Source organism: Apteryx rowi, unplaced genomic scaffold, assembly GCF_003343035.1.
Source record: "Apteryx rowi isolate R43461 unplaced genomic scaffold, aptRow1 scaffold_423, whole genome shotgun sequence".
Lineage (NCBI taxonomy): Eukaryota > Metazoa > Chordata > Aves > Apterygiformes > Apterygidae > Apteryx > Apteryx rowi.
In genome coordinates this window covers 620,665-644,616 of record NW_020450676.1, presented here as the reverse complement: position 1 = coordinate 644,616, position 23,952 = coordinate 620,665, and the positions used below count along the sequence as shown (strand labels likewise).

The 23,952-nt window shown below is 38.5% G+C and overlaps 1 protein-coding gene across 1 annotated transcript in view; it reads right to left on the bottom strand.

Moving 5' to 3' along the window:
• The window catches only part of SLC2A13 (solute carrier family 2 member 13), a 219,549-nt gene that overhangs the window by 121,794 nt on the left and 73,803 nt on the right, over positions 1-23,952 (bottom strand). Inside the window, exons 5-6 of the mRNA XM_026076041.1 lie at positions 8,137-8,296; positions 1,479-1,687 (exon numbers count right to left, since the gene is read on the bottom strand). Of these exons, the coding sequence (XP_025931826.1) occupies positions 1,479-1,687; positions 8,137-8,296 (369 nt within the window). The remainder of the gene's footprint in view (positions 1-1,478; positions 1,688-8,136; positions 8,297-23,952) is intronic.

The window sequence follows — 23,952 nt, the reverse complement described above, 5'->3', positions numbered from 1 at the left end:
ATGTCTCCAGAAAAGTTCTCCAGCTACACAATGACTTTTTCTGGAAAAAAAAATCAAGAGACCTACACATCCCAGACAGCCAACAGCCTCATAACTAGTGTGCCAGTCCAAGCTACAGATGTATACAGGAGTGCTTTAACAACTGAGCTAGAGTTAGTCCTACAACGCCACATTTAATTTATGAAAAGTGAAACAACAAGAGGAGAGATTTAAAAAAAGAGAGAAACAAAGTCATAATCTATAGTCCAAAAATAAGGGACAGAATGGGTTGGACTCCTGCCCCTTTTATTTCTACTGAGCAGAAATGCTTTTATGCTAGACATTAAGTGGCTCTCCGCAGAACCTAATAGTCCAATGTCTAATTGGGATCAAGGACCTTGGTACAGGATTCTTAATGTCTAGCTGTTCTTCGAATATCCGTTTTCACTTTTTATCAAATCAGCTTCAAGGTGATTAAGATTTGTCCCACTGAAGACCTGGAAACAAAGGATCCAAACCTACAAAAAGCATAAAAGGAAAAAAAAAAAAGAAAAAAAATCTATTCCTACTTCACATCCATGATGGATATTTTGAAAATTTGGTCACTAATATGGGTCAAATAACTTTTTTCATGATACTTAATCATTTATTGTAAATTCCAAAGCCAAACTCAGCAAGGCAACGAGATTAGGTATTATCAGATGTCAAATCTCAATTTACGCAACTGTAAAATAACTTGCATTTTTCTTTCCATCAGCCTGCAAAGTTAGAGTATTTTCCTATCAAAGCTTAAGGAAGCAAGAACTAAGATGAGTCTTATTTAAGAGCCTTAATTACAATTCCCACCCTAACAGTTTCAGCACAAAGCAAAAGAAAAATATTTAGTAGATAAAAAGATAGTCAATGGTACTGTAATCTTGCTTAAAGCTAACTACATAAAGCCATATGGTATAAGGCTATGAAAGAGTCAAAAAGGAATTGATTTAGATACCTTATTCTTTTGGGCAAACCAAAAGGACCTCAGACACTGTCTTTACTGAAGAAGAATCTCAATATTACACGCCTAGTTTTGTAAATCTTTCCAAAAGCTGCTAGCCTAGAATCTCTCAGCGTGGATCTGGACTGTGGATAACTTCAAGCATGTAAAATATTAATCCTTCTGGACCTCCTGAATGTCTGTTTGGTCTTTTAACCTTCATGTTCTTTTCCACTGATGAAAGAAAGTGCATTTCTCACATGAAATAAATGTAAGAAGCAAGTATAAACTTAGAATCTTAATACAATTTTAGTTTTTCCTCATTTAAGAAATCAGAACTTAAAACTGTAGGATAACAGAAACATCTGCTCAGTTCTGAAGTTACCAAAATATGAAATATTTTAAACAATAGCAAAACAGTCAAGAAAAGCAAAACATCAAGTTCGCACAGGCTACGACCAGAACTTTTTCTATTTTTGTCTCCTTATAGATGCTCAGAGATGCCAATAAACATTTGGCATACCTGCTCCAACTTCTTTTTCTTCTTCTTCAATGTTGTTTTTGATACTGTCATACTCCTCATCAATTGCCTGGTTACCACGCATCTGAGAGAGAATTCTCCGTGCTCTCTGAGTCTGGCCTTTCTGAATGAGCCAACGGGGGCTTTCAGGAAGAAACAGGAAGCCAAGAAACTGTATAACTGCCGGAACAGCTGAGAGGCCCAGCATATACCTAAAAATAAATAAATAAGTAAATGTCTAATATTTACCTACAAAAACATACTATGAACAGTCATGTACAACTGCTCAAGCTTTAGTTTACAAATCAAAATACATTATGTGCTCAGTCAAAAGGTTAAATGTACCTATTAGGAAGAGTGTTTCAGGGGCCTTTTCCTAGCAGCATCAAAAAGAATGTTCTGTCAGTAAAGTAAAATTTTCCTAACATAAAGTTAACTGGGAGAAACCATGAACCTGGTTGCCTGTTACCCTCCTCCCCTCCTACTCCTTATGAGCAGAAATTAAGCAGGCAAGAATCATATTCTTTAAGTATTTTAGAAAACAGGATTCTCACTTGTAATTCCAGTACACAACAAGGATTATGATGAATATTCTTCTGTCACTGACTCTACAGCCATTGCTCTGCAGGACACTAACTCAGACTAAATAAAACCCTGAAACAGTCTGTTAGTTCAGGAACTGAACTAATCCCTTTCAGCAAAGATATAAGAAAGGAAAGAACAGAAAAAGAAATCAAAGGCTTGAAAAATAAATGGTACTGCTGATGACATAAAAGTGAGACTGAAAAAGAAAAAAAGCCAAAATAGCCATTGAAATGCTTTATTTGGTCAGTAAATATGTATACATAGAAACACATGACCAAAGAATAAGCTCCTTTTTAAGGAGATGTGTTTTACTTTTGAAAATTTCTAACTGTAAGCAGATAGTTCACTCTTACATTTTCAGCCAGCTGCAAAATCACGTTTTAAGTCAAAACAGTATTTGAGATGCCTACGGTATTTTACTATATACAACATTAAGGCTAATTCTCTACTCCATAAAGAATTATCACTGCCAGGGGAGTAACACTTCCAGTGGTCAGTACTGATACCTATGACAACACCCACATATATTGTGATTCGCTCTGACTAAAGTGAAGGGAAAAGATTGTAGAAGACAAAAACATACTGAAACTGAGTTTCAAGGGTGGTTCTGATTTACACACTTCACATTTTTATATTCCTTCAATAAAACACTCACATACAATATGAATAACATTTTCACAAGCAAGCCGGAATTCTTTCCAATTCTTTCCAACGCTTGCAGCTCTAAGGCAATGGCATTGCAGAACAGAGTACGTGTACTGAAAAGCATCATATTGCACTGTCAGATACCTATGGTAGCTAAACTTCTACACTGAAGAGACATGTATGACAGTATTTCAAGCTTCCAACAGTTCTTTACTTCAGCAGAACTAATTTTACAGAACTGTACTTGTTCATAATTAAATATATTACACAAAATTTTGCTCAAAGTATCAAGGCAAGCTTGAGTTCATGTATTTTAAATTGTTTTAGTCATTGTGCTTTTTCTGCAACAACAAAACACATTTAAGACTTTTCACTTAAGTCTCTCGAAGAATTCTAGCTTTGCCTCAAATGTTACCTAGAGAAAGTTAGTCAAACCCCTAAAGAGTAAGAACCCTTTAGAATTTCCAGTTATAAACTATTAGATCAGCATTCATGAGTTACTCAAAGAAGAATTACAAGAATTATTGAATGATCTATAATTTTGTTCTGCTTTTTAAATATGATCTTTTCCTTACATATGATATATCATTTGCCCTCATCTGGGATTTTTTAGCTTCCATTATAGACTTCAAATGATGTTCTTGCTAAAAGTTCTTGCTAAAACTGGTTAAAATTTTCAAAGGCCATACAAGTAAATCATCTTGGTCCAGAAAAAAAGCTGAGAAAGTGTCTTGTTTTCTAATGATCTAAGAATAGTATAGCTCATCCTTATTTATAAAGAGAAGAACAGAGGAAGAAAAAAAATTCAAAACAGTAAGCTTGTGGAAGCAATACTAGTTGAGCAGCTGTCAGCCAAGATACCTAACAAGTGTCACTAACTCACTAATGTTCCCATTTCTCATTCACTAATGTTATTATTCCTATTATTCTCATTTCTCCCTATGTTCTTCCTCCTCCACAAAGTCTTTAGGCAGCCATATACAGAAATCACCTTTACATATACATCATAGAAGTTCACCAAATGGTATATTCAATGTTTGCATTTCTGTGGTATTTAGAAAGCCTTTTCTATTTTAACTGAAGAGTAGACCAAAACCATAAAAATTAAAAGCACAGCTGCTGCATTCTGTCAACCTGCAAGCAAAGGCATCTTTTAGGACATTCCACTAAACAGATTTAGTCCTTTACACTCATATTACCCAGTTTCTGCTCCTCCAGGAACTTATCAAAGCCTTTTAGTCCCTTACATGCAGCAGCAGCCTCCAGAACTAAGCAGCTGGGTATATTCACTCACCTTAAGAGGCAAAATCACTTGAGACTCCTGAAAGCTAGACCCAGTCTCTCAAGGTTACCAGTTGGACTCTGTTGAATTGTTTACTGGGGTCAAGATAAAAAAGAAATCCACAGAAAGTGCTCAGTCACTAAAGTCAACTTCCAATTGACATGTTTCTGGTCAAAGTGGAGTACAAGGAGCAGGCCAGAAGGAAAATGCTCAGTTAAGAGTATAAATCCATTGCAAGTTCAAGAGCTGTTGCTATTTCCAGATAAAGCAACTTTATATACTCCATTTAAAGTAGCCAACTTTGAGCATAACGTGCAGTGAGCCAGCTTTCAGAAATCTAATATAGTTCTTTCCTATATAGAGTACAAGGCTTTCCATTTGAAGCTAGATGTCTAACAGACCTGAAAAAATCCAGCATGAAATTTAATAAGTCTGCTGTAACATTTCTCCTCTCAGACATACTGCTAAAATACTATTAAGATAGCATTAGCAGGATTTATAATGCTATCTTCACATAAGAGTCAGGGTTTTTTTTTCCCCTTTGTTTATTTTTAATTTAATATCCAGCATTTCCAAGAACAAGCAGAGACAAGTGAAAGTAAGATTCCTCACTGTTTTTTGTAGCACTGCAATACATAAACATTTAGTCACTAAGAGCTACAAAGTAGTTTTCCTTCTTGTATGTGATGACTCAGGAGTGAACGTCCGTGATTTCTCCCCATAGGTGTGATGACCACTCTTTCCAGGTGACAAACCTTCTGCATTCTTTTCAGCTCAGTCTCAAGCTGCAGTAAACTAGCTGAGGACAGACAAGTAAACATTCCCCAATTAACAGCTTCACACTGGAGCTGAGTGAGAGTCGTTGGAGACCTGATCTTTAGCATAGTCTCAGTTTCTGTCCAGTGCAACAGTTTCACTTCACTTAGCTTCACTCAATCAGCCAGAACAGTACCTGACATGTATGTAAAACATGGCATTACTATACTGCATTAGCAGAAGTTAGCCAGCATGAGCGAGCAGGTTGGAGGAAGCAACTGCTCCTCACTGCTCGGCACACATGAGGCTGCCTCAGGAAGGCAGGGACCACAAGTATGAGAGAGAACTACAAACTAGGAAAAGTCCAGCACAGAACCACTAAAATGGTGAGGGAACTGGAGCATACTGCATAAAAGGAGAGGCTGAGAGAAGTGGGATTGAGCAGCCTGGAAGAGGGAAGATTAAGGGGAGACCTAATAGCAGTCTTTCACAACTGGATAGGAGGTCAGGGAGAAGATGGAGCCAGACCTTTCACAGTGCACAGCTGAAAGGACTGGAGACACTGGTCACAAGGGCCAACATGGGAAATTCAGTTTTAAGACAAGGAAAGAAAAAATCTTCGCAGTAAGAGTGATGTAACATCTGAACAGGTTGTTCGAGAAGTGCAAGTGTTCATCCTTGGAGATTTTTAAAACTCAGCTGGACAAAGCCCCAAGCAAACTAATCTAACCTGATTTAACTTTTAAGGTAACCTTGCTTGGAGAACTGTAAATTGGACTACAGACCTCTGGAGTACCTTTCAGCCTATTTTTTTTTCTATGATTCAGAGAGACTAGTAGATCCATTCTTTGCTTTCCACAGTTTATTTCTGCTACCTTGAAATTTGCAACATTTTCCCTATAAAACATCTCTCCTGTCCCTTTCTCCCCAATCCAGCCCCATGCCTAGGGAGTCATTACACCTACAGGATAATTGGCTATAAGGATCAAATACTTCAGTTGGTATTTCAGCTAGAAATGCATTTCTGGATACAGTTATCTTTTCTCAAAACTAAGCATATTTCTGTAACTGCAGAAAGGAATTAGCAACTCCACTTTTTTTTTTTTTAATTAGGATTGTTTGAAAGAATTACAGAATGGTTGAGGTTGGAAGGGACATCTGGAGATCATCTAGTCCAACCCCCCTGCTCAAGCAGGGTCACCTAGAGCACATTGCACAGGATCGTGTCCAGGCGGGTTTTGAATATCTCCAGAGAAGGAGACTCCACCACCTCTCTGGGCAACCTGTGCCAGTGCTCTGTCACCCTCACAGTTTTTCCTCATGTTCAGAGGGAACCTCCTGTGTTTCAGTTTGTGCCCGTTGCCCCTCGTCCTGTTGCTGGGCACCACTGAGCAGAGTCTGACCCCTGGGGGACACCACTGTCTACAGGCCTCCAACTAGACTTTGCACCACTGATCACAACCCTCTGAGCTCTGCCATTCAGCCAGTTCTCAATCCACCTCACTGTTTGCTCATCTATCCTGCACCTCCCAAGTTTGTCATCATCAAGACTGTTTCTCTCTCATCTGAGACCTCAGGAGAGGATTCACCTCATTGTGTGAGATCTAGTCAGAGAGGCCTTTAACGGCAAGTATTTCATTTTTGTTAGCTCATACCCACTATCACACAATCTGCAGTGATGAAATATATTCATGGGATTTCTTGATGCAGAGCAAGTGATTTTTCTGAAGGACTATCTTTTTGAATGACAACAGAAGATCTACAGTATACAGAACCACTACAGGAGAGGGAGCATGGGACTTCAGAAGAAAGCAAAACAGAAAAACAAAAAAAGAGACAAATTACCCCAAATTAATGAAGTTCACAGAATATGTCAAACAAACTTTGAATGACATTTAAGAGTTTTGGATTTTTTCCCTATGTTTTTAAAGAAAACTTTATAAGGGTAAGCCACAACAGCCCAGGACTTTCTCATCTTCCTCACACATGCCAACTAAAAAAACAATGCCTTCAGATGAAGAAAGCAAAATAACCAAATTTTGAAAGGACTTCTCATTACAAAAGACAAAACTAAACTGAGATACTTTTGTGGGAACAGGTTCACAATAAGCCATAGTCCAACCCATTTAGAAAGCTGCTGTTATTGGGATTACAAAAAAAGACTTAAAAAAAACTTCTCTCTTGGGATGATAAGCCTCAAACAGCAACTAAGTGGACCCTCTGAATAAGAATGTAGGCTTTTTCATTTGGTCTATAAATCCCAGCAAATAATCCCAGATTACTAATATGAAAAATCAACACAGGGGAGTATGAGCACCAAACTGCAGAGCCAAACCATTTTGCTTGTTTAAACTGATCTCATCATTTCTTTACTACTAACAACCTCCCTCAGAGAAAGAATGACTCCATCCTAAACTTTCTGATATTCAAAATACAAGGTGAAAAGCATGACAATACACAAAGCTCTGGTAAGTTAATTTAGACTTAAATAATTGTAATATATTACAATTTTTTCATTTCAAGGACCAACTCGGTTGAAGACCCTACAGCAACATGCATATCATTCCCAAGAGAGTTCCAAGAAAAAAAGCACACATACTTAAGCATAAGTTTCCAAAAGTTCAAATATGCAGTTTAAATGATCTATCCTGTACATTTCTGTTAGCTATTCTTTAAAAAGAAAGTCAGCACAGCAAGTAAAATACTAAGCCACATAGATTTCTAATCTCTCTCTCTCAAATGACACATCATCATAAAGAAGTTATACAGCAGCAGTCCAGAAACACTTAGCAATTACTACAGGAAGAATGTAATATCCAGAAAGTGGAGCAAAAGAGAATCACATCATTCTATAATCTAAACTTCAACTACAAAAGTATGCTACAATATCCTTTACTTCAATTCTGATTGGATGACTTATTCCTCAAATTAAGAATATTCAATATACACTTCTATTTTGTACCTATAGCACCATACTTACTGGAAGTTTGCCTGTTGGAAGAAAAATAAAAAGAAAAAAAAAAACAGTAACATATTCTAAAGACAAGAGGCAAGCTGCTTTTATACTACCATCTTTATGACAATCATTAAAGCTTTTTGATGTATATTTATTGCTCATGCATTTTAAAGTTTACTATAAAGTCAGAAAAGCTAAATACATTGCAAATATTAAGCCTAAGTGAAAGTAGCATGCATATTATTTAGCAATAGTTAAAGTCCCATTTTACAGATTTACAGTCCCAATATACAAATTTACCACTTTATATGTAAACTCTGTTTTACCAACATGAATTATGATAGTTGTCAACCATTAAGTCTTTTTCAATTAATTATCTAGGCTTGCCGAAATCATAACAATGCTGGTTTTGCTTTTAAATATAACAGTTCACAAACCTCCATCCATCCTTTGCGAGGTAGCTGAAGAGTCCATCGACGACGCTTGCGAAAAACTGCCCTCCTGTGATGAACAGCGTATTAATGGTAACTAATCTGCCTCTTAAGTGTGGCGGAGCGACTTCTGCAATGTACACTGGTACTGTCATAGATGCTACACCTACAAAAATAAATTAAATTCTAAATTAAATTCTATTAATGAAACTGAAACAGATATTACAGCTTCTTTTGTCATAAAGCATTATATTCCTTACTATTCTTTAAATGAAATGATTTTCAGGTTCCAAAAAAAAAACCCAAAACACCTAATGAAGTCTAAACGAATCTCCGTAGCAGATGGGCATACACACTGGTTGCTAGTGACTATATTTCAAGTTCACAGTTTTATTCAATGACACAAAGAACAGCTTACTCTAATTCACACCGCATGTATATTAAGATTAAATAAAAAGCATCCGTCAAAGACAATGAAATCATTTCTTTTGACTCAAAGAGATGCTATGATCCAAGTATGCATACCTAAGTCAAAATGACTAACTCAAGGTTTTACACAGAAAGATGCCAAGTATTCACAACTCCAAGTTTAAACAGAACCACGGCATGCTCTCCACCTTGAAGGAAAACAGGGCCATGCACTATTCCTCATGTGTAATTCCATTATTATTATTATACAAAAGAGATTATTTCTCAACTTCTCTGGAGTATAAAACTGTCTCACTACGAAAAAGGCCACCTTCACGAACAAGCAGAAACTGAAGTTAAAGCATGGGTGCCTTTTTTCTGTCACAACACTGGTAATATTTCTTAGGAACTAGGTGACAGCTCCAAATGAGCCATATGTGCAAAAAACAAGAAAAGCCCATGTGGAACACACGTAGGCATACGCACTCGCACAAAACACGACAGGAATTCAACGGCATGCAGAGAGCAGACCTGAATGCTGCACATACTTTCATAGTCTAAATGCGCCAACAAATTCATACTCATGTAAAGGAAATTTGTACCCATATCTCATTAGGAGAGCCAACAGTGACATCCAACCACCTTTTTGTGGTCACAACTGAATACACTTTGGCAGCACAGAAGCAAAAACCCATTCCCACCGAAGCTGGCTGGAGTGTCACTCCAGCGCGGCGAGCGAGGCCTCAGCGTCGTGGCAAAACCGCGTCCTCCCGGGCCCGATGCCACCGTGCGGCTCTGCCGCATCCACGCCACGCGCCCCCTGGCAACAGCCGGCGCGACGGGAAGGCGCGCGTGTCCCCGGAGTGGGGGTACAACAGCCGGCTCCAACTGCTCCGCGGAAAAGCACCGCGCCGGCCTTCGAACCCCTGGGGACGGCTGAGGAAGCACCCCACTGCCCGGCTGACTCACTGCACCGTGCACACAGCGTTAATTTTAGCAACAAGGTTAGCCTGATGCAACTGCTGGAAGCCTCCAAAAGCTGGAGAGAGGAACAGAGGTTGTTTGATAATAAAACGGCATTAGGGGACCTTTTGTTACGGTAGGTAAGTGCTTGCAGCGGCCTCTGGGCGCGGCAGCCCCTTTCACAACGGAACGTTCCAGAACACGCCAGCAGCTCCTCCAGCTGCTCCCCAGCAACCCGTAAGGCATAAAAAGCCACTTAAAAGTGTCAGGAAAGCATTAAAAATTTATTCAAGCCTTTTTCAAAGCTAACCAGAATGCACCGCAGAAAAAAAACCCATTCAGATAGCTCTTTCTGTGCTCGATATACAAGCAAATTTTCAAACACATGCCACTGTCAGAAATATTTCTGCATCTTTCCTATCAGTGTTTTAACTAATAACAATTAAACAGATGGAGATGGTGCACATGGAAGAGAAAAGCTTTTACAGGAAAGCCTGGGAGTACATCCCTTTCTCAAAGGGAATAAAAGCAAGACGACGACGTGCGCGAGGGCAGCCGGACAGCTGCCGTTGGTGGGGAAGGAAGGGCCCTCCCCGGTCGCAGGAGACCATCTCCACCGACATCCTCTGCGGCCTCAGGCACGGCACTTCGCCTCCTCATGCTTCTGCTCCCCGTTTGCAAAGTGGCAAGAGAAAACACCTTCCTGCTTCCAGGCATGTTTTGATACCAAGACTGGCTCTATCAGGCCAAAAGCCAAATAACCCTGCCTCTGATGGCAACAGGTAGCAGAGGCTTAGGAAAAGCTAAGAAGCAGAACAAGCATCAAGTAATCCCCTGATATACCCTAAGCTTCCAGAAATCACCAGGTTAGGGAACTCATGACTAAGTCTGCATGTGGACCAGACATTTAACAGCTCTGGATGGGCTTTTCGAGAACACTCACGCTTCACTCTCCGCTGCTCTATTTAGTCACTCCTTGTATGGGAGCAGCTTTTTCCTCCCTGCCGCTTCTAGAACGATTAGAGCCTCTTTTAGATGGGCTGTTTTCATCATATCCCTCTTTATAATAGACCAATCTTAACTAAAAATCTATGGTACTTCATGGGTGCAAAATATCAGTCTGGAAGGCTATTTTATCGGCTGCTCTGTAAATATCTTCCCTGCTGTTCGCAAGAGTAACACGAAAATGAGAGAAGGTGATTGAATTTCAAAGCACTAGGAATGGTGTCCCCCAAGAAGAAGCTTGGAGGTATAAAAACAGAATGGGGCCTTGCAATAAATACAGAGGAGGAAAATACCGTTCTGTTTCCCTCTTTTCGGGGACACTAAAAGAAAAGAGGCCTGGCATATTTCTTATAGGATGCTACTCAAAGCCAGTCCCTAGTATTCATCCTTCCCCATGCCCTGCAAATAAGGATACCATTAAAAGTTTTAGAGAAATAACACATATTCCCAGGAAGGATATCTTTGAAACAGAATCATTCAGTGAACTGAATTTGAGAGGTAAAGATGGGAATGTCTGTACATGGATTTTATTAGAAAGATGTGCACATTCAAAAACAATATGCTCTGCAAAAGAGCTACTTTTTTTTTTTTAATTAAACATCTTTCATTTATGGTGAAACTGGGAGATTACAACAAGATTCTCCATACTATTGGAATTTGCCATTTAGAGTTCAAGTCAGCTTACTGCATAATGATATCTCACTCATAAGAGTGCATCCTAGAAGCCAATTACACAACAGAACATTGTGCTTCAAGCTGGGGTGCTTCCACAAGCTCAGACTAATTTCATTTTCTCCTTTTCCACACTGTAAATGTCAGCCATGTTCTTAACATTACTGCATTATGAAAAAAGTTATTTTGACTGCATGCCAGGTTGCAATGGTTCAGTTTACAGAAACAGAACACCTTGGAAAATTTCCCCATCCACAAATTTCTTTCAGCACTGTAATTCACAGTCCTCTGACACTCAAAAGAAAGTTAGATTATTTAATCTGAAACAGGTTACAACTAGTCAAGATTCATTTATTATTAAATAGGAGGCAGGACAGTTCATAGCTGGAGAGGCAAAGGGCTTTGACCTCAGACCCTCTAGCACAGTCAACTGCATGTCCTCAGGCAAGCTATCTACCCACTCAACCTGCCTGGTTTTCCCCACCTCGCAGGGTGCAGCTCAACTTTCATATCCTGTGGTATATTTTCCTGCTTCAGTTTCCCTCTCAGTTTAGCCCACGCAACTACTTAGGAAGGTTGATTTTACACAGGATCTGCAAAGAAATCTTGTTTTAAAACAAGCCAGACAAATCTGCCAGTGATGTATTCAAAAAGCAGGGGCGCACCATTGAACAGACCAGTAGCTATTGTTAACATCCAGAGCACACAATCAATCCTGTAAAACTGCTAGAATTGCACTTAACTGTGGTTAACGTGAAACTTGCTGTTTACAGGTATAACCAAAGCCCGTTTCTGCAACATAAGGGTAACGTGAAGGTTAAAACACACTTGAAAAGTGCCATTATGTTCCTGAATAAGGGACATCATGACAGCAGGAGGTTTACTGTTACTACTGCCTTCTACCAGAAAGTTAATGTCTGCAAGAATTGCCAGGGGAAGCTTACACACCTTCAGCAGTCCAGCCACAAGCTATCCAATGACACCAGTTATTCAGCAGACATTAATGCAATGATTCAAATTAGTTATTATCAAGCTTGCAATGAATAAAACATGATTTCTTGGGAAAATCTAAGACATTAGAAAAGAATATTCATTCAGTAAAACTGATTTTGTAGGATTAGGTTTCTCTCTTCTGTAGATTGTACGATCCATGATACACATCTCATAGAACTCTCCAAACTGTGCTAATTATCCTAATGCCTTTCATCTTACACTGAATGTAGGTGTGTTCAAAAACCTGACACTTCACCAACCTCCTAAACTATCTTTCAACATCATTACTATGCTTGCGTACCAAAGAATACAATACTGACATTTTTTTTCTCATTTTTCTCCTTATAGCAAGGTGCATTTGCCTCACACTGCAGGAGAATTTGAATGCCCTAGCCAGCATCATAGTCCCAGAGTGACAGATACTTTCTGGTCACTTGTGCATCCCAGACCTCCACGTTAGCTTTCTAACCTTTAAAAATTTTCATCATGTTGCTGTCAAAATTCTCCTTTCTTGCCTTGTACTCAGGCCTTACTCCCTCTACTGGATTTCCCAAAACGTATAGGAAGTTCAAGACATCCTAACAAAAACCCCAGCTTACCAGGAAAACAAAGTAATGAATGGAAATACATCACATCAGCGTCAAAACATATTGCTACTTCTAAGTCTGAAACAGAGTGTAGCAGGTTTCAGGAAATGGGAAGAGACAAATAGGAAAACCTCCCTATTTTGACTGGCTGCCATCCAGCAAGCATTCATAAACAAAAACAAAATTCTTTCTAAAAATGACCTGGAGCAAAAAAAGCTATTCTGAGGCAGACCACATTAAGGAAAAATTCATACCACTTTAAGAAAAAGTGATAATATTTTAGATTTTACAATGTTATTCACACTATAGGCTTGCTTTCAATCGCCTTAGCATGCATTAATAGTTCTTCATATCTTCCTCCTTTAATTTCAGTTTAAGACACGCTACAGCCTAGGAGAGTAAATTCTTGTGAAAAAGCATAATCAGAAGCAAGTCATTAAGTGTTAATCAACTATAAACATCTCTGAAATACATAACAACCAGTATTCATTATGTAGTTATTTTAACAGACAGATATTAAAGAAATTTAAAAACAAAGAACAGCTTTCCTAGCAAAATAAATATGGCTGCAAAGTAATCTTTTCTTAATCTTTCATATGAGAATGCTTTCATTTACACTAAGATGACATTTTCTAATATGCCCTCACTGTTAAACTGCTCACACCAAATAAAAGATTCTGGCTGTAGGCAAGTATATTGCTACCTAACTAATGAAGCTGATAAGTGACAAGATGTGAGGAAAAGAAAATGAAAACAATTAACTGGGAATTATGCCAGAGAAAGTTCAAGCTCTACGTTGTGCACCACGGCCATGAGATCTGAGAAGAGACAGCAGACAAGCCCAATCTTTATCCACTGGAGTAACCAAGGCATTAGCCTTCCGACCTCATTAAGAGTATGGTTCAAAAACAAATATAATAGAAGGCTCTTTAAATTTAGACCACAAGATGCAGCTAATTATCATACAGGAAGTATTAGACAATATGATGAACTGAAATAATCATATTAAATGTTATTTCACTTTTAAGATAATCACTTAAGAGACTAATTACTATAGCTGCTACTATTATCTGCAAGATATCATCTGCAAGATGAGAGACAGAGTGCACAGCTCAATTTTAAGAAAATCAATAGAAAGCAGGTGCAGAAGGGCATGTTAGGACTGTGTTAGCATCCAAGAAGGTATTTGCAGTATGAACACATAAGTATTCATATGACTTATTAAAGCATTATACAGAATTCATTATGAAGTTCGGGGACAAAGTCAAGAAACCTATGTACAAGAGAAAAAGTTTATAAAGGAGAACTCCTATGATAATCAGGAGAATTAAAAATATATTTTTAGAAGTGAGATTAAATCTAACCTAGCAAAACAAAAGGACTGAAGAAGGAATCTAAATTCTCATTTATAAAAGCATTTGGGAATAAATACGACGGAGATGGAATAGTTTTTAAAAGACATTTTTGCAAGATCGTGTGAATACAGATGTATGCTGCAACAGCTAGGATTTCCACTACAGCTCAAACTGCACATCTAGTGGCCATGAGGGAATGCTCTTGGTATAAAAAACAGATGAGCAACAAAAGCCAGAGACAGGGTATTGAATGAGATGCACTTTTAATCCTAGCATGGTAAAAAAGCTCTAAGGTACTAGGGATCTAAGCAGGAACATATGGAGAAGGATTGCTGGTAAATTTTTGTTGTTGTTTTGATTACTACTCAAAACAATCATAAACAGGTGACAATAATTAGATATCTTAAACAGAAAACACCCACAGCCATAACCAACAGCCTTTCACACTGACGACTGATGGTTCTGATAGAGAGCTGGAAGTGTTAGGGAGGCACATCCAGGAGCTGGGGCTACCACTGGTTTGTCCCCTCTTCTCCTCCAGCTTGCACTAACCCTTTGCGCCAACACTACTGATCTCCCTGGGAAACCAGGCAATAAACAACCAAAAGGGCCTCCTCCTGCCCGTTAAGGTTTATGTATCACTTAGTCTCCTAACACAATTCACTGCAAGATCAAAAGCCTGTACAGGCGTAGAGTCAGAACAATGTACAATCAAGACATTGGCCTGAGTCGGTATGGAACACCAGCTTTAGACTGCCTAGTTTGAAACTGAAAAATAAGGTGTGAAAGAATCACAAAAAATGAATAGCAAATGTATCCCTGGTCCTCCTTCAGTACCGCCAAGGAAGGAGTTCAGTAACTGAGCCATTAATCCCTATTCACAACAAAAAACAGTGACAGCCCAATAGAGAATTTTAGGAGCTCCAAATGAATAGATAGAAACAGAAATTACTCAAACTTTTCCTTTCAGGAGGACACTCACTAGGAATGAGACATTCTTCACTAACATATAAAGCTATATTGAGATATTAAACCATGGTGATAGTTTTATTTGTTTTAACACGTATGCTATTACATATCTTAGAATGAACTTGCAAGAGTGAATTTTCATTAAAATGTTAAACTTTAATGCAACCAACTTTAAAATTGGCTCATTAAGAAGCTGCCCTTGTTGGTTTGTACTACTTGTAAGGATTCCAAGCATCTTTAGCAAATCATTCCACAGATGGAGGATTTGTGGAGGCAAGTTGCTTGAGAAGTAAGTTTATGGCAAAGATTATCAGGAATGAAATATTAATAAATAGCTTAATAGATGTTGTTATGCTATGAGGAAGTTTGAATACGATTTTTTTTTAATTAAATAGAAAATTCCAAAGGGGATGGGGGAAATTTGCCAAGCTAGATCTGAATACCAGGCTAATGTGTTCTTCTAGTGACTTGATAGGAAATTGGATAAGTTTCTTACATCTTGGATATTGAACATGCAGTCTAAATTTAGTGCCTTGAAACACTGTTGATCCCAGTAGTGTATCAGGTTATTATTCATCAAGCATTTTTTTCAGTTGTATTCCCACAGATTATGCTCCAAGATTTTTACTTTAGTTCAGACAAGGGCAGTGAGAAGCTCCTGTACACCAGCTGTAAGTCATTCCTGCCAACAGATAATTTTAGAACACTACTCATGCAACAAACTGGTTAACTTTTTGAAAGAAGTGACAGTTTCACAATAATTGTGTATTCTTTATTGTCAATCTAAGGAAGAATCCATTTAAGTAGTGTGTGAGGAGAAGAATGCCCATCATTAACAAGAGATATCCTTTAGAGTAAAAATGTATTTATTCTAAAAGACTATTAGCTTTCACACACAAACTAGCTAGATAGATCAACAGCCAACTGCCTACATTCTACAGACAATTCCATAACATATTCCAAAGTCATCATTTTTGAATAAGGCCTAACTAAAATAAAAGTTAAGTCTTTTCACAGTCTGTCAGAGTCCTTTTTCAGTGTTACTGTTAACACTTCAAGTTTTCATTAATGATGGTCAACATAAGGGGAGATTAGAGTGCCTCATTAAACATGCTAATAGGAAACATTCAAGAAAGCAGTACATTTGAACACTGTTCTAGTACACTAAACACTTGCCTAAGAGATAAAGCTAAAATCTTCATTAAAACAGCTCTTAGTGACTGTGAATCTCAGGTAAAACCTCAAGTCTCCTCTTAATATCTAGGCTTCCCACTCACTGCGTACATCCGGTAAAGGCACTATCAGCATCTCAAATCTGGTTACTGAAAATTATTTCAAGGATGATTGGCAGCACACTTTTCCATTCCAATCTTTCTGCTGCATCAGACTAGTAGAAGTCCATTTCTTAGCAGCTGCATAATTGTACCCAGTTACAACAGAACTCCAAAACAGGTAAGGACAGCGTGACAAACCACTGGCACCAAGATCCCATTATTTTGTGGGAACATAAATCACAGTAACAGGCAGATCTAAGTACAGCTCCTCTAGATTTCAGGTGTAAAGTCACTGTGGTGTGTATCAAAGTAAGGATGAAGAACATAGAATCCTTCTTCACCTAAAAAAACTTCAAACAGTAATTGTGTGCCACAACAAATAACCACAACTGTCACTAACACTGTAAATAGGAGACCAATAAATAGATGTTGGCCTTTATGAATTGCTTTACACTCAAAAGTAATTTCAAGTTTCAAACTCTGCCTTGATCAAGTTACAGGTGCAAAGCCAAATTTTATAGATATAGATATGATGGCAACATATGAGTACAATTCTTGTGTAACAAAAGTGCTAAGACTTTCCTCTGACATCCGCAGGGCAGTATCTTGCAAAAACAGCATAAAGAAACAAGGCATCATAGCAGAGACACATGATGATTTTATAAATTGAGTAATCAAGAAGGAATACTCCTCAGAATACTTATTTTCCTACAATGCTGTGGGAACAGAAACAGATTCTGCAACCCAGGATTTTTTTTATTTTTATTTTTAACCTGGAAACTAGGTGGTTAAGACACTGGAAAAAATAAGCGAGCCAAGAACCTTGAATCAAGACAGACAAGAACCTAGCATTTACAGGCTAGAAACTGAAGTTTAATAAATTAAGACATTTAACAAGAACTTGAAGACATAGATACAAATTTGCAAGAGTCTTTAATGGCACTCATAACAAAGACAAGAAATAAAAAACAAAATATTATTCACAGCTGGAAAATCGCAAGTATTCAGTTCCACCAAATAACATCCCTATGTAGAGGAGGGTGCAAGATGTGCCACAGTCTGTGATCATCAAAAGAATAAGTAGGAGAAAGAGAGGGGAAAAAAACACTTCTCCTTCAGAAAAGTTAGCAAAGCAAGAGTAAGGGCAACAGAATCTGACATGAAAGCAAACTGAGTTGAGGAAGCTCTTAAGGTCAGATGAAGATAACTGTACTTATAAGTGTTAGAACCCCTTTAACTGTAGGATCCCTTTCAGCCTCAGCACCAGTAGCATAAGACTGTTCATTTTGGGAAGAGAATTTTAATAACAAATCATTTTTCTCTCCAACATTATAAGATTATTCAAGGTTACATTATTCCAAAAACATGGACACATAGAAAATTTATTTTGAGTAGTAAAATCAGGAAAGAGTAGGATTTAACTAACAGGAGACAAAATAATAATGCTACATATCAGGAAAAGTTCAAGCAAAAATATCTGATATGTTCAAAACAGAAGGAAATGCCTAGTACTGCAGGTGTCAGATCACAGTTTACACTTCACAGCAACTCAGAATTAGTTATCCAGATTCAGTCTTCCTTTACGGCCAACATATATCCCTTCTAATCCATGTTGTCAAATGCTTGGTTAGACACAGCTTCACTCAGCTGCCCTGGCTCCCAGCTATCCTGTTGAGGCACCTCCTTTTCCACTACGTACCATACAAGGAATCTGTGCTGGCAATCGTGGCTGTAGATCCTATCCCAGAAACCTGGTATGTGGAAAAAAAGGGTTAGGCACTTCATGTTGCCCAAATCCAGCTACGCCTCTAGCTTTAAGAGCTATCCCATTTCAGATTACCTCAAATATTAAATAGAATGGTTCCTGCCAGAAATCCACCTGAAAAATAGAGGCATAAAAGAGTAAGGAGTGAACTGATAAGTAATTGAGATAGCCTGTAAGTGACAGTTTCTCCAAAGCATATAAGCAAAGTAATGGATTGCTAATCTAGGCCTACAGTCTCAAGAAGAAAAGGAGCTTAAAAAGTCTTTTGTTGGGTCATTTACACAGCTATCAATTTGTATTTAACAAGCTGCAACCTTCAACACTTAAACGGATTTTCTCCTTTTTTCTAAATTCAGCCAGCCAGGAGCAGAAGAGTTATTTCTGGAACAGCATTTTTTAATTTTTCTTCCCCATTTAGGCATTCATTTCTCAAAAAGCACATATGTGTGCAGGCACATAGGGGGGTGGGGGTATTGCTAATTTTTGATATGGAATTTGCTATGGCTCAGTCTACTTGAAAGGTACCAGGAACTGAGATTAAGTGCATTCTTGAGCCATTAAAACAGTACCAGATTAACAACTAGCCCTAAAAGCTACTAAAAGGCAACTAGTAAAAAAAACAAAAAAAAAACAAAAAAACACACACTCTTATTTGTTTTGTTTCTGAATTACCTTTATTTGCAAAGATTCTGTGAACTCACAAGCAGTGGAAGATCCTTCTTTTGTGAAATAGTGAAGCAGCACAGGTTTAATATTACTCAGTGTAACCTTTATTTTCACCATACTCCAAAGCTTCTCACTCCAGAAAAGAGTATTTTATTTTACTTCCACTTGAAAATTATAAATACAACATAGTAGCTTTCTTTATGACTATATAAACACATAAGGCAAGCCTTATTTCACTCACTTTAAAAGGGAAGCCTTATTTCACTCACTTTAAAAGGGAAGCTTTTAGTTTTAATAAATAGTCACTGATACAAGCAAAGCTTTGCTGTAGACATTCATTTTTTGGCCCATGCACACCACATGATCCATGCTGCTCACGTACACCTAGGAAAAATAGATGAACTTGGCCAAGTCCTGAGGTAGTTGCGGAGAAGGATAAAGAAAAAGAGGAGCTTCCCCAGCCAGCGGCTCCTCCCCTTCTAGCAAGGCAGCGGATGGGGATGCACATCCGCACTACAGCTGCTCCACTGCCTGTTCCTGGCTTCTGGGCTGGGGTGTGACACGCACTTTCGCTGAGGTGCGAGATCAAATAGTAACCGAGCAGCTGACGACTGGCCATGCATCTCATTCTGCAGACTCAGCTGAGCAAACTGCTCCAGGAAGATGTGGCAGGACTCACCCGGACAAGCATTCACGCATGCTAGAAAGCCAGCTCTTTATGGGGGGAAACACAAGTTGAGGGATTCAGGCTTTAGCAAAGAAGAGAAGTTTTATTTTCAGATGATGAGTTTGAAAACTAAAAGGAAAGGAAAGCAAAGCAATGCTGCTTTCCCAAACTTTGCTGAACGTAACTCAGCAGCTTAACTTCAAGATCTGGTGGCACTTTGCACACATTCATATCACTCTTGAGAGCGCAGAATCCAATTTCAGAGAGGACAAGCTAAATGGAACAAACAAAAAAAACCCCCAAACCTAAAAGACCTATGTCATCAAGTCATTAAGGGGCATATAAGCATGATTAGAATAGTGAAATGAAAAGGAATAAATCAGGATTTTGATTCAGTTTCCTCATTCAAAAGCTGCTGTAACCTAGTACAGAGCTTACTAGTATACATAACAAGAAATCAGAATTTAATGTTAGTGAAAGAAAAATACCATCCTGGAAAGACAACTACATTCATGGCATTTCCATTAGATTATTTTACAGTAAGTAATTATACTGCATTGTAAAAACTGGAACACATGGCACAAACAGGTGCATTACCAGTGTCATGCACGGTATGCATACACCATACTGTTAATGCACAGGGTGAAAGACAGCGTAGAAGACTTGACCAGAGTCATCCAGCAAAACCATTCTCTTTCCCTTCCTCACCCTGCTATTTTCATGCAGGCCAGTACAAAGCACTACTCTGAGAATCTATAAAGTAGTGCAGAGCCCATGGAAGAAGCAGTTTTGCTTTAGGTTTTAAATGACCATATTCCAAAAAGAGATAGTCTATATATAGATTGTTCTAACTTGCCTTATGAACTATTTTGGATCACATACACAGTTTTCCAAAAAAAAAAAAAGAAAAAAAGAAAATTTGCATCTATTCATGTAATGATTCAGGCCAACCCCTTACTTCTAAAAAAAGGAAGAAAAACAAACGGTGCCCATATTTGCAGTACTGGGGTGAGGGGGGAATCAGTACACTACTTCTTCCGCAGGATACCTTGCATGGCACGCAAGTGTTGCATGCTAAAGAAAGGGCATTTCCAGTACAACACGGGTTAAGTCAACACCCTTCATCTATAGTCTGAAAGCTGCCCATTCCTTTGCTTTATGAAAGTGCCTCAGTTTAAACGTGCCTAGCTTCCATGAAGGTTTGCCACATGGTCTGGAGTTTCCCTCTATTATTTCAGTAACAGCTACTTGGCTCCAATGAAATGCAACCGTAATAAGAGATCTTCTTGACAACAGGAGAAGTCTCAGATAAGTATTGCTCAAGTAAACTGGTTAAGTCTCAGAAAGGCTTTGACTATTACGACAAGAATCTTGCACTGGACTGCCTTCAGTACAGGGAATCTTCATCCAACCAGTGCTGGTACTTCAAGCCACAGAGGTTTATTCCTAGAAATGACTTGCGATGCTCCAGATCAGCAGTCACAACTGCAGGATGAGATCATGATCCATACTGTAACACTCACGCTGCCATGGAATATAAAGAGCACTTTACCTACTTTGGTGAGTATTTACTTGTGTTGGTGGCTTATGTTGACATAAAGGAGACGTTATAAGTGAAGAATAAGGCTGCTGCATTTGTAGAAGAAAACAGACAGGAGCTGTCAAGTGTCTACAGGGTGCCGCTGAGGGGGGGAAAAAGAGGAACAAACCACTTATTCGGTTACAAACAACCGAGGGGCAAAAGCTGCAGAAAGTCTCAAAACTAACCAGCAGCAGGTGCCTGCTGCAGGTGGGAAGAAACTACTGCTAAATTTCTTCAAGGCAAGGGACTGCCCAAGAGCTTCCTAAAAACAAGATCACAAGTCTAAAGGCCCTGGGAAGACCTGGGAGATGCTACTCCCACAGCTTTCAGCTTTTGACAATTTGCAGACCCCTAGATACATAGTACTGGTAGCTGTCTTTCAAACAGCAGATGTAATTCTGCTAACAGGATTGCTTTAATTAAAATTTTACTTTGTCGACCTCCTTATTAACAGTGGTCAGAGCAAAAGGATCTGAGAACTCCATATCACAGTGTGAACGGAGCAGTCTTCCGAGATCCTCTCTGCAGAGAGACTCTTTCCTGCCTATTTATGTTCTCCAGGCGCTCTGGGCATATCAGTCAGGGAGGATTGAGGAAGAGCTGCAAGTCAGCCTGCATTAAGAGCTGGGCAGACATTCTGATGCTCTCAGTAAGTTTTGTTAATTGATACAAGACCCTGGAAACTCCAGGCTACCTGAAGATTAAAAGGAAATAAAGATGGATATCTAAAATGTGCTTCAGAATGTTGTATTGATTCTCTCATCTGGCAGATGAGAGATCTCATCTTGCATTGCCCATATCCAGTAAGAGAAGAGCAAAAACAAGCAATTTCTGGAAAGAAGAATTAAGAGCTGGCATTCAAAACAGCCTATCTGAGAAAGTTCCATTCTAGTTAATATAGATGCAGCACATATCCTTGTTAAGGTAAAATCTGTTTTTCCTGTGAATCGTACTTAAACAGTTACAGTAAACTACTGTAGGCCATAAGATGACTAAACAGACAATGAAAATATTCAGCTGTTTAAGCTTGCTGTCTTTCAGCCTTTAAATGCCCCATCATTTTTGTACTCTGAGGCACAGCTACCAGGCTGAGCCTTTTTTAATTTTGCACAGCTCTTTCATATCTGCTCTCACCAAGCAGCAGATTCTATCCTTAAAACTGAAAGGTTTGCAGTTAAGAATTAAGCCATGCTCTCTATTGAGGTGACAAGACATTCAAGTCCTAAGTGAAACAATGTCATGCCACAAACAACCACAGAGAAACATCTAAAAGCAGAATCTCTCTAACATAGAGTAAGCATACCCTGCACTTAAAGCTTCTGCATTACTGTTTTTGCAGAGACTATTTATAAGTAAACATTCGTGTTTGAGGATAATTGACAAACCTAACATTAGAGCAGTGAGGGAACTCTGAATCCTCACAACCTCTTTCTAAAGGAACTCCTTGAATTAATTAGTGTCCCATGCTGTTTTCCCCTATAATCTGGTCCACATTTCACCTGATCTTTTAATTAAGTTTTCATAAAGCAAGATCTAATTGAAACATAATTACGGTAAAGTCTAGCTAGGTGTAATTGAATTTTCAGTTGAAAGTTAAAAAATTACTTTAATTTACACTTTAAGAACATCCCTGCTCTACATCCTCTTCCTTATTTCTCAAAATAAAGACAGGGACTGCTAACAATACTCTAAGAGAGGGCAGCATCAGGGAGGCAGAACTAATTATCCACTGGAGAACTTATTAAACAGAGCGCTAATAACTGTGAATAGGAAAGAAACCAGTTGTGATAACTTCTAATAAACTATAGCTCAAAGCACCAGGAACTGGCAGCAAAACACAAACCAGTTTACAGCGAATTTGATCTCTGAATTCTTCACTACCCCCTCCTCCTTTTCCCATTAGTATCATTTATCATTCTCTCACTGTACACAAAAATAAAATAATACCACAGTATTTTCACTATAAAAAGTTTTATGAGCCATTCCAAAGTGCACACAGCAGATGACAGATTTACCTGCTGGTAAGGTTTGAAAGAAGGCTTCAATCCAGTATAATGCTGTTCTTTCTGCCACTAAAGCCCAAATCCTAATAGCAAAATCCCTTTCCTTAATACCTGTGACCTACCACAGTAATGTAAGAACTACAAAAACTTCCTGCAGGTTATGTTTCCAGTGCAGAACATGCACTTTGAGCAATTCAAGTATCTATCATTCATTATCTTCAGGTGCAGCAGGACCTACCTTTTAAACACTGTCAAGTTTACATCCACATACATCTGCTCACTGTACTGATTTCATATTTTTTCCCTTCTTTAGATTAAAGGAATTTTTAATTGCTAAAACATACAGACCCTTTGAGGGGTGTTTCAATATGCCCTATCAGAAAACTCAAACTTAGCTGTAAATTACCAAAAGCATTTAGCAGGAAAGTCCATTCATCAGTCTTGTGCATACTGGTTGTGAGGAACAATAAAGGCTTCTGGGAGTAATTTAAGAATAAAAAGGATAATGTGACATGCTGCATCACTAACTTCCTAAAGTTAAGTCTACATGACTCCACCGAGATACGTCTTAAAATTGCAGAGTTGGGCTGATTTTCCATTACCTTATTTTTCTTTGTAATGATAAGTATGTTACAATTGGATATCTATTAACGCATGGTTTGTACATCAAGTTAGGTAGAAATACCGATGTAATTCCCACTTGGCTTTGTGACCATAACAGCCATTAAGTGTAATTTGTAACAAATAATTCAGAAGCGTTTCAATAAAATTTGAGCACCAGACTTCACTGAGAGCACTGACCATGTACAACATTAAAGGAAATCTGCCTGTGTGAAAGTCAAAGACATGGGAAGGAGAGGAACGGAGAGATCTGCCTGTAGAGAGAGCCTGAGAAATTGAAAATCAGTCTGTG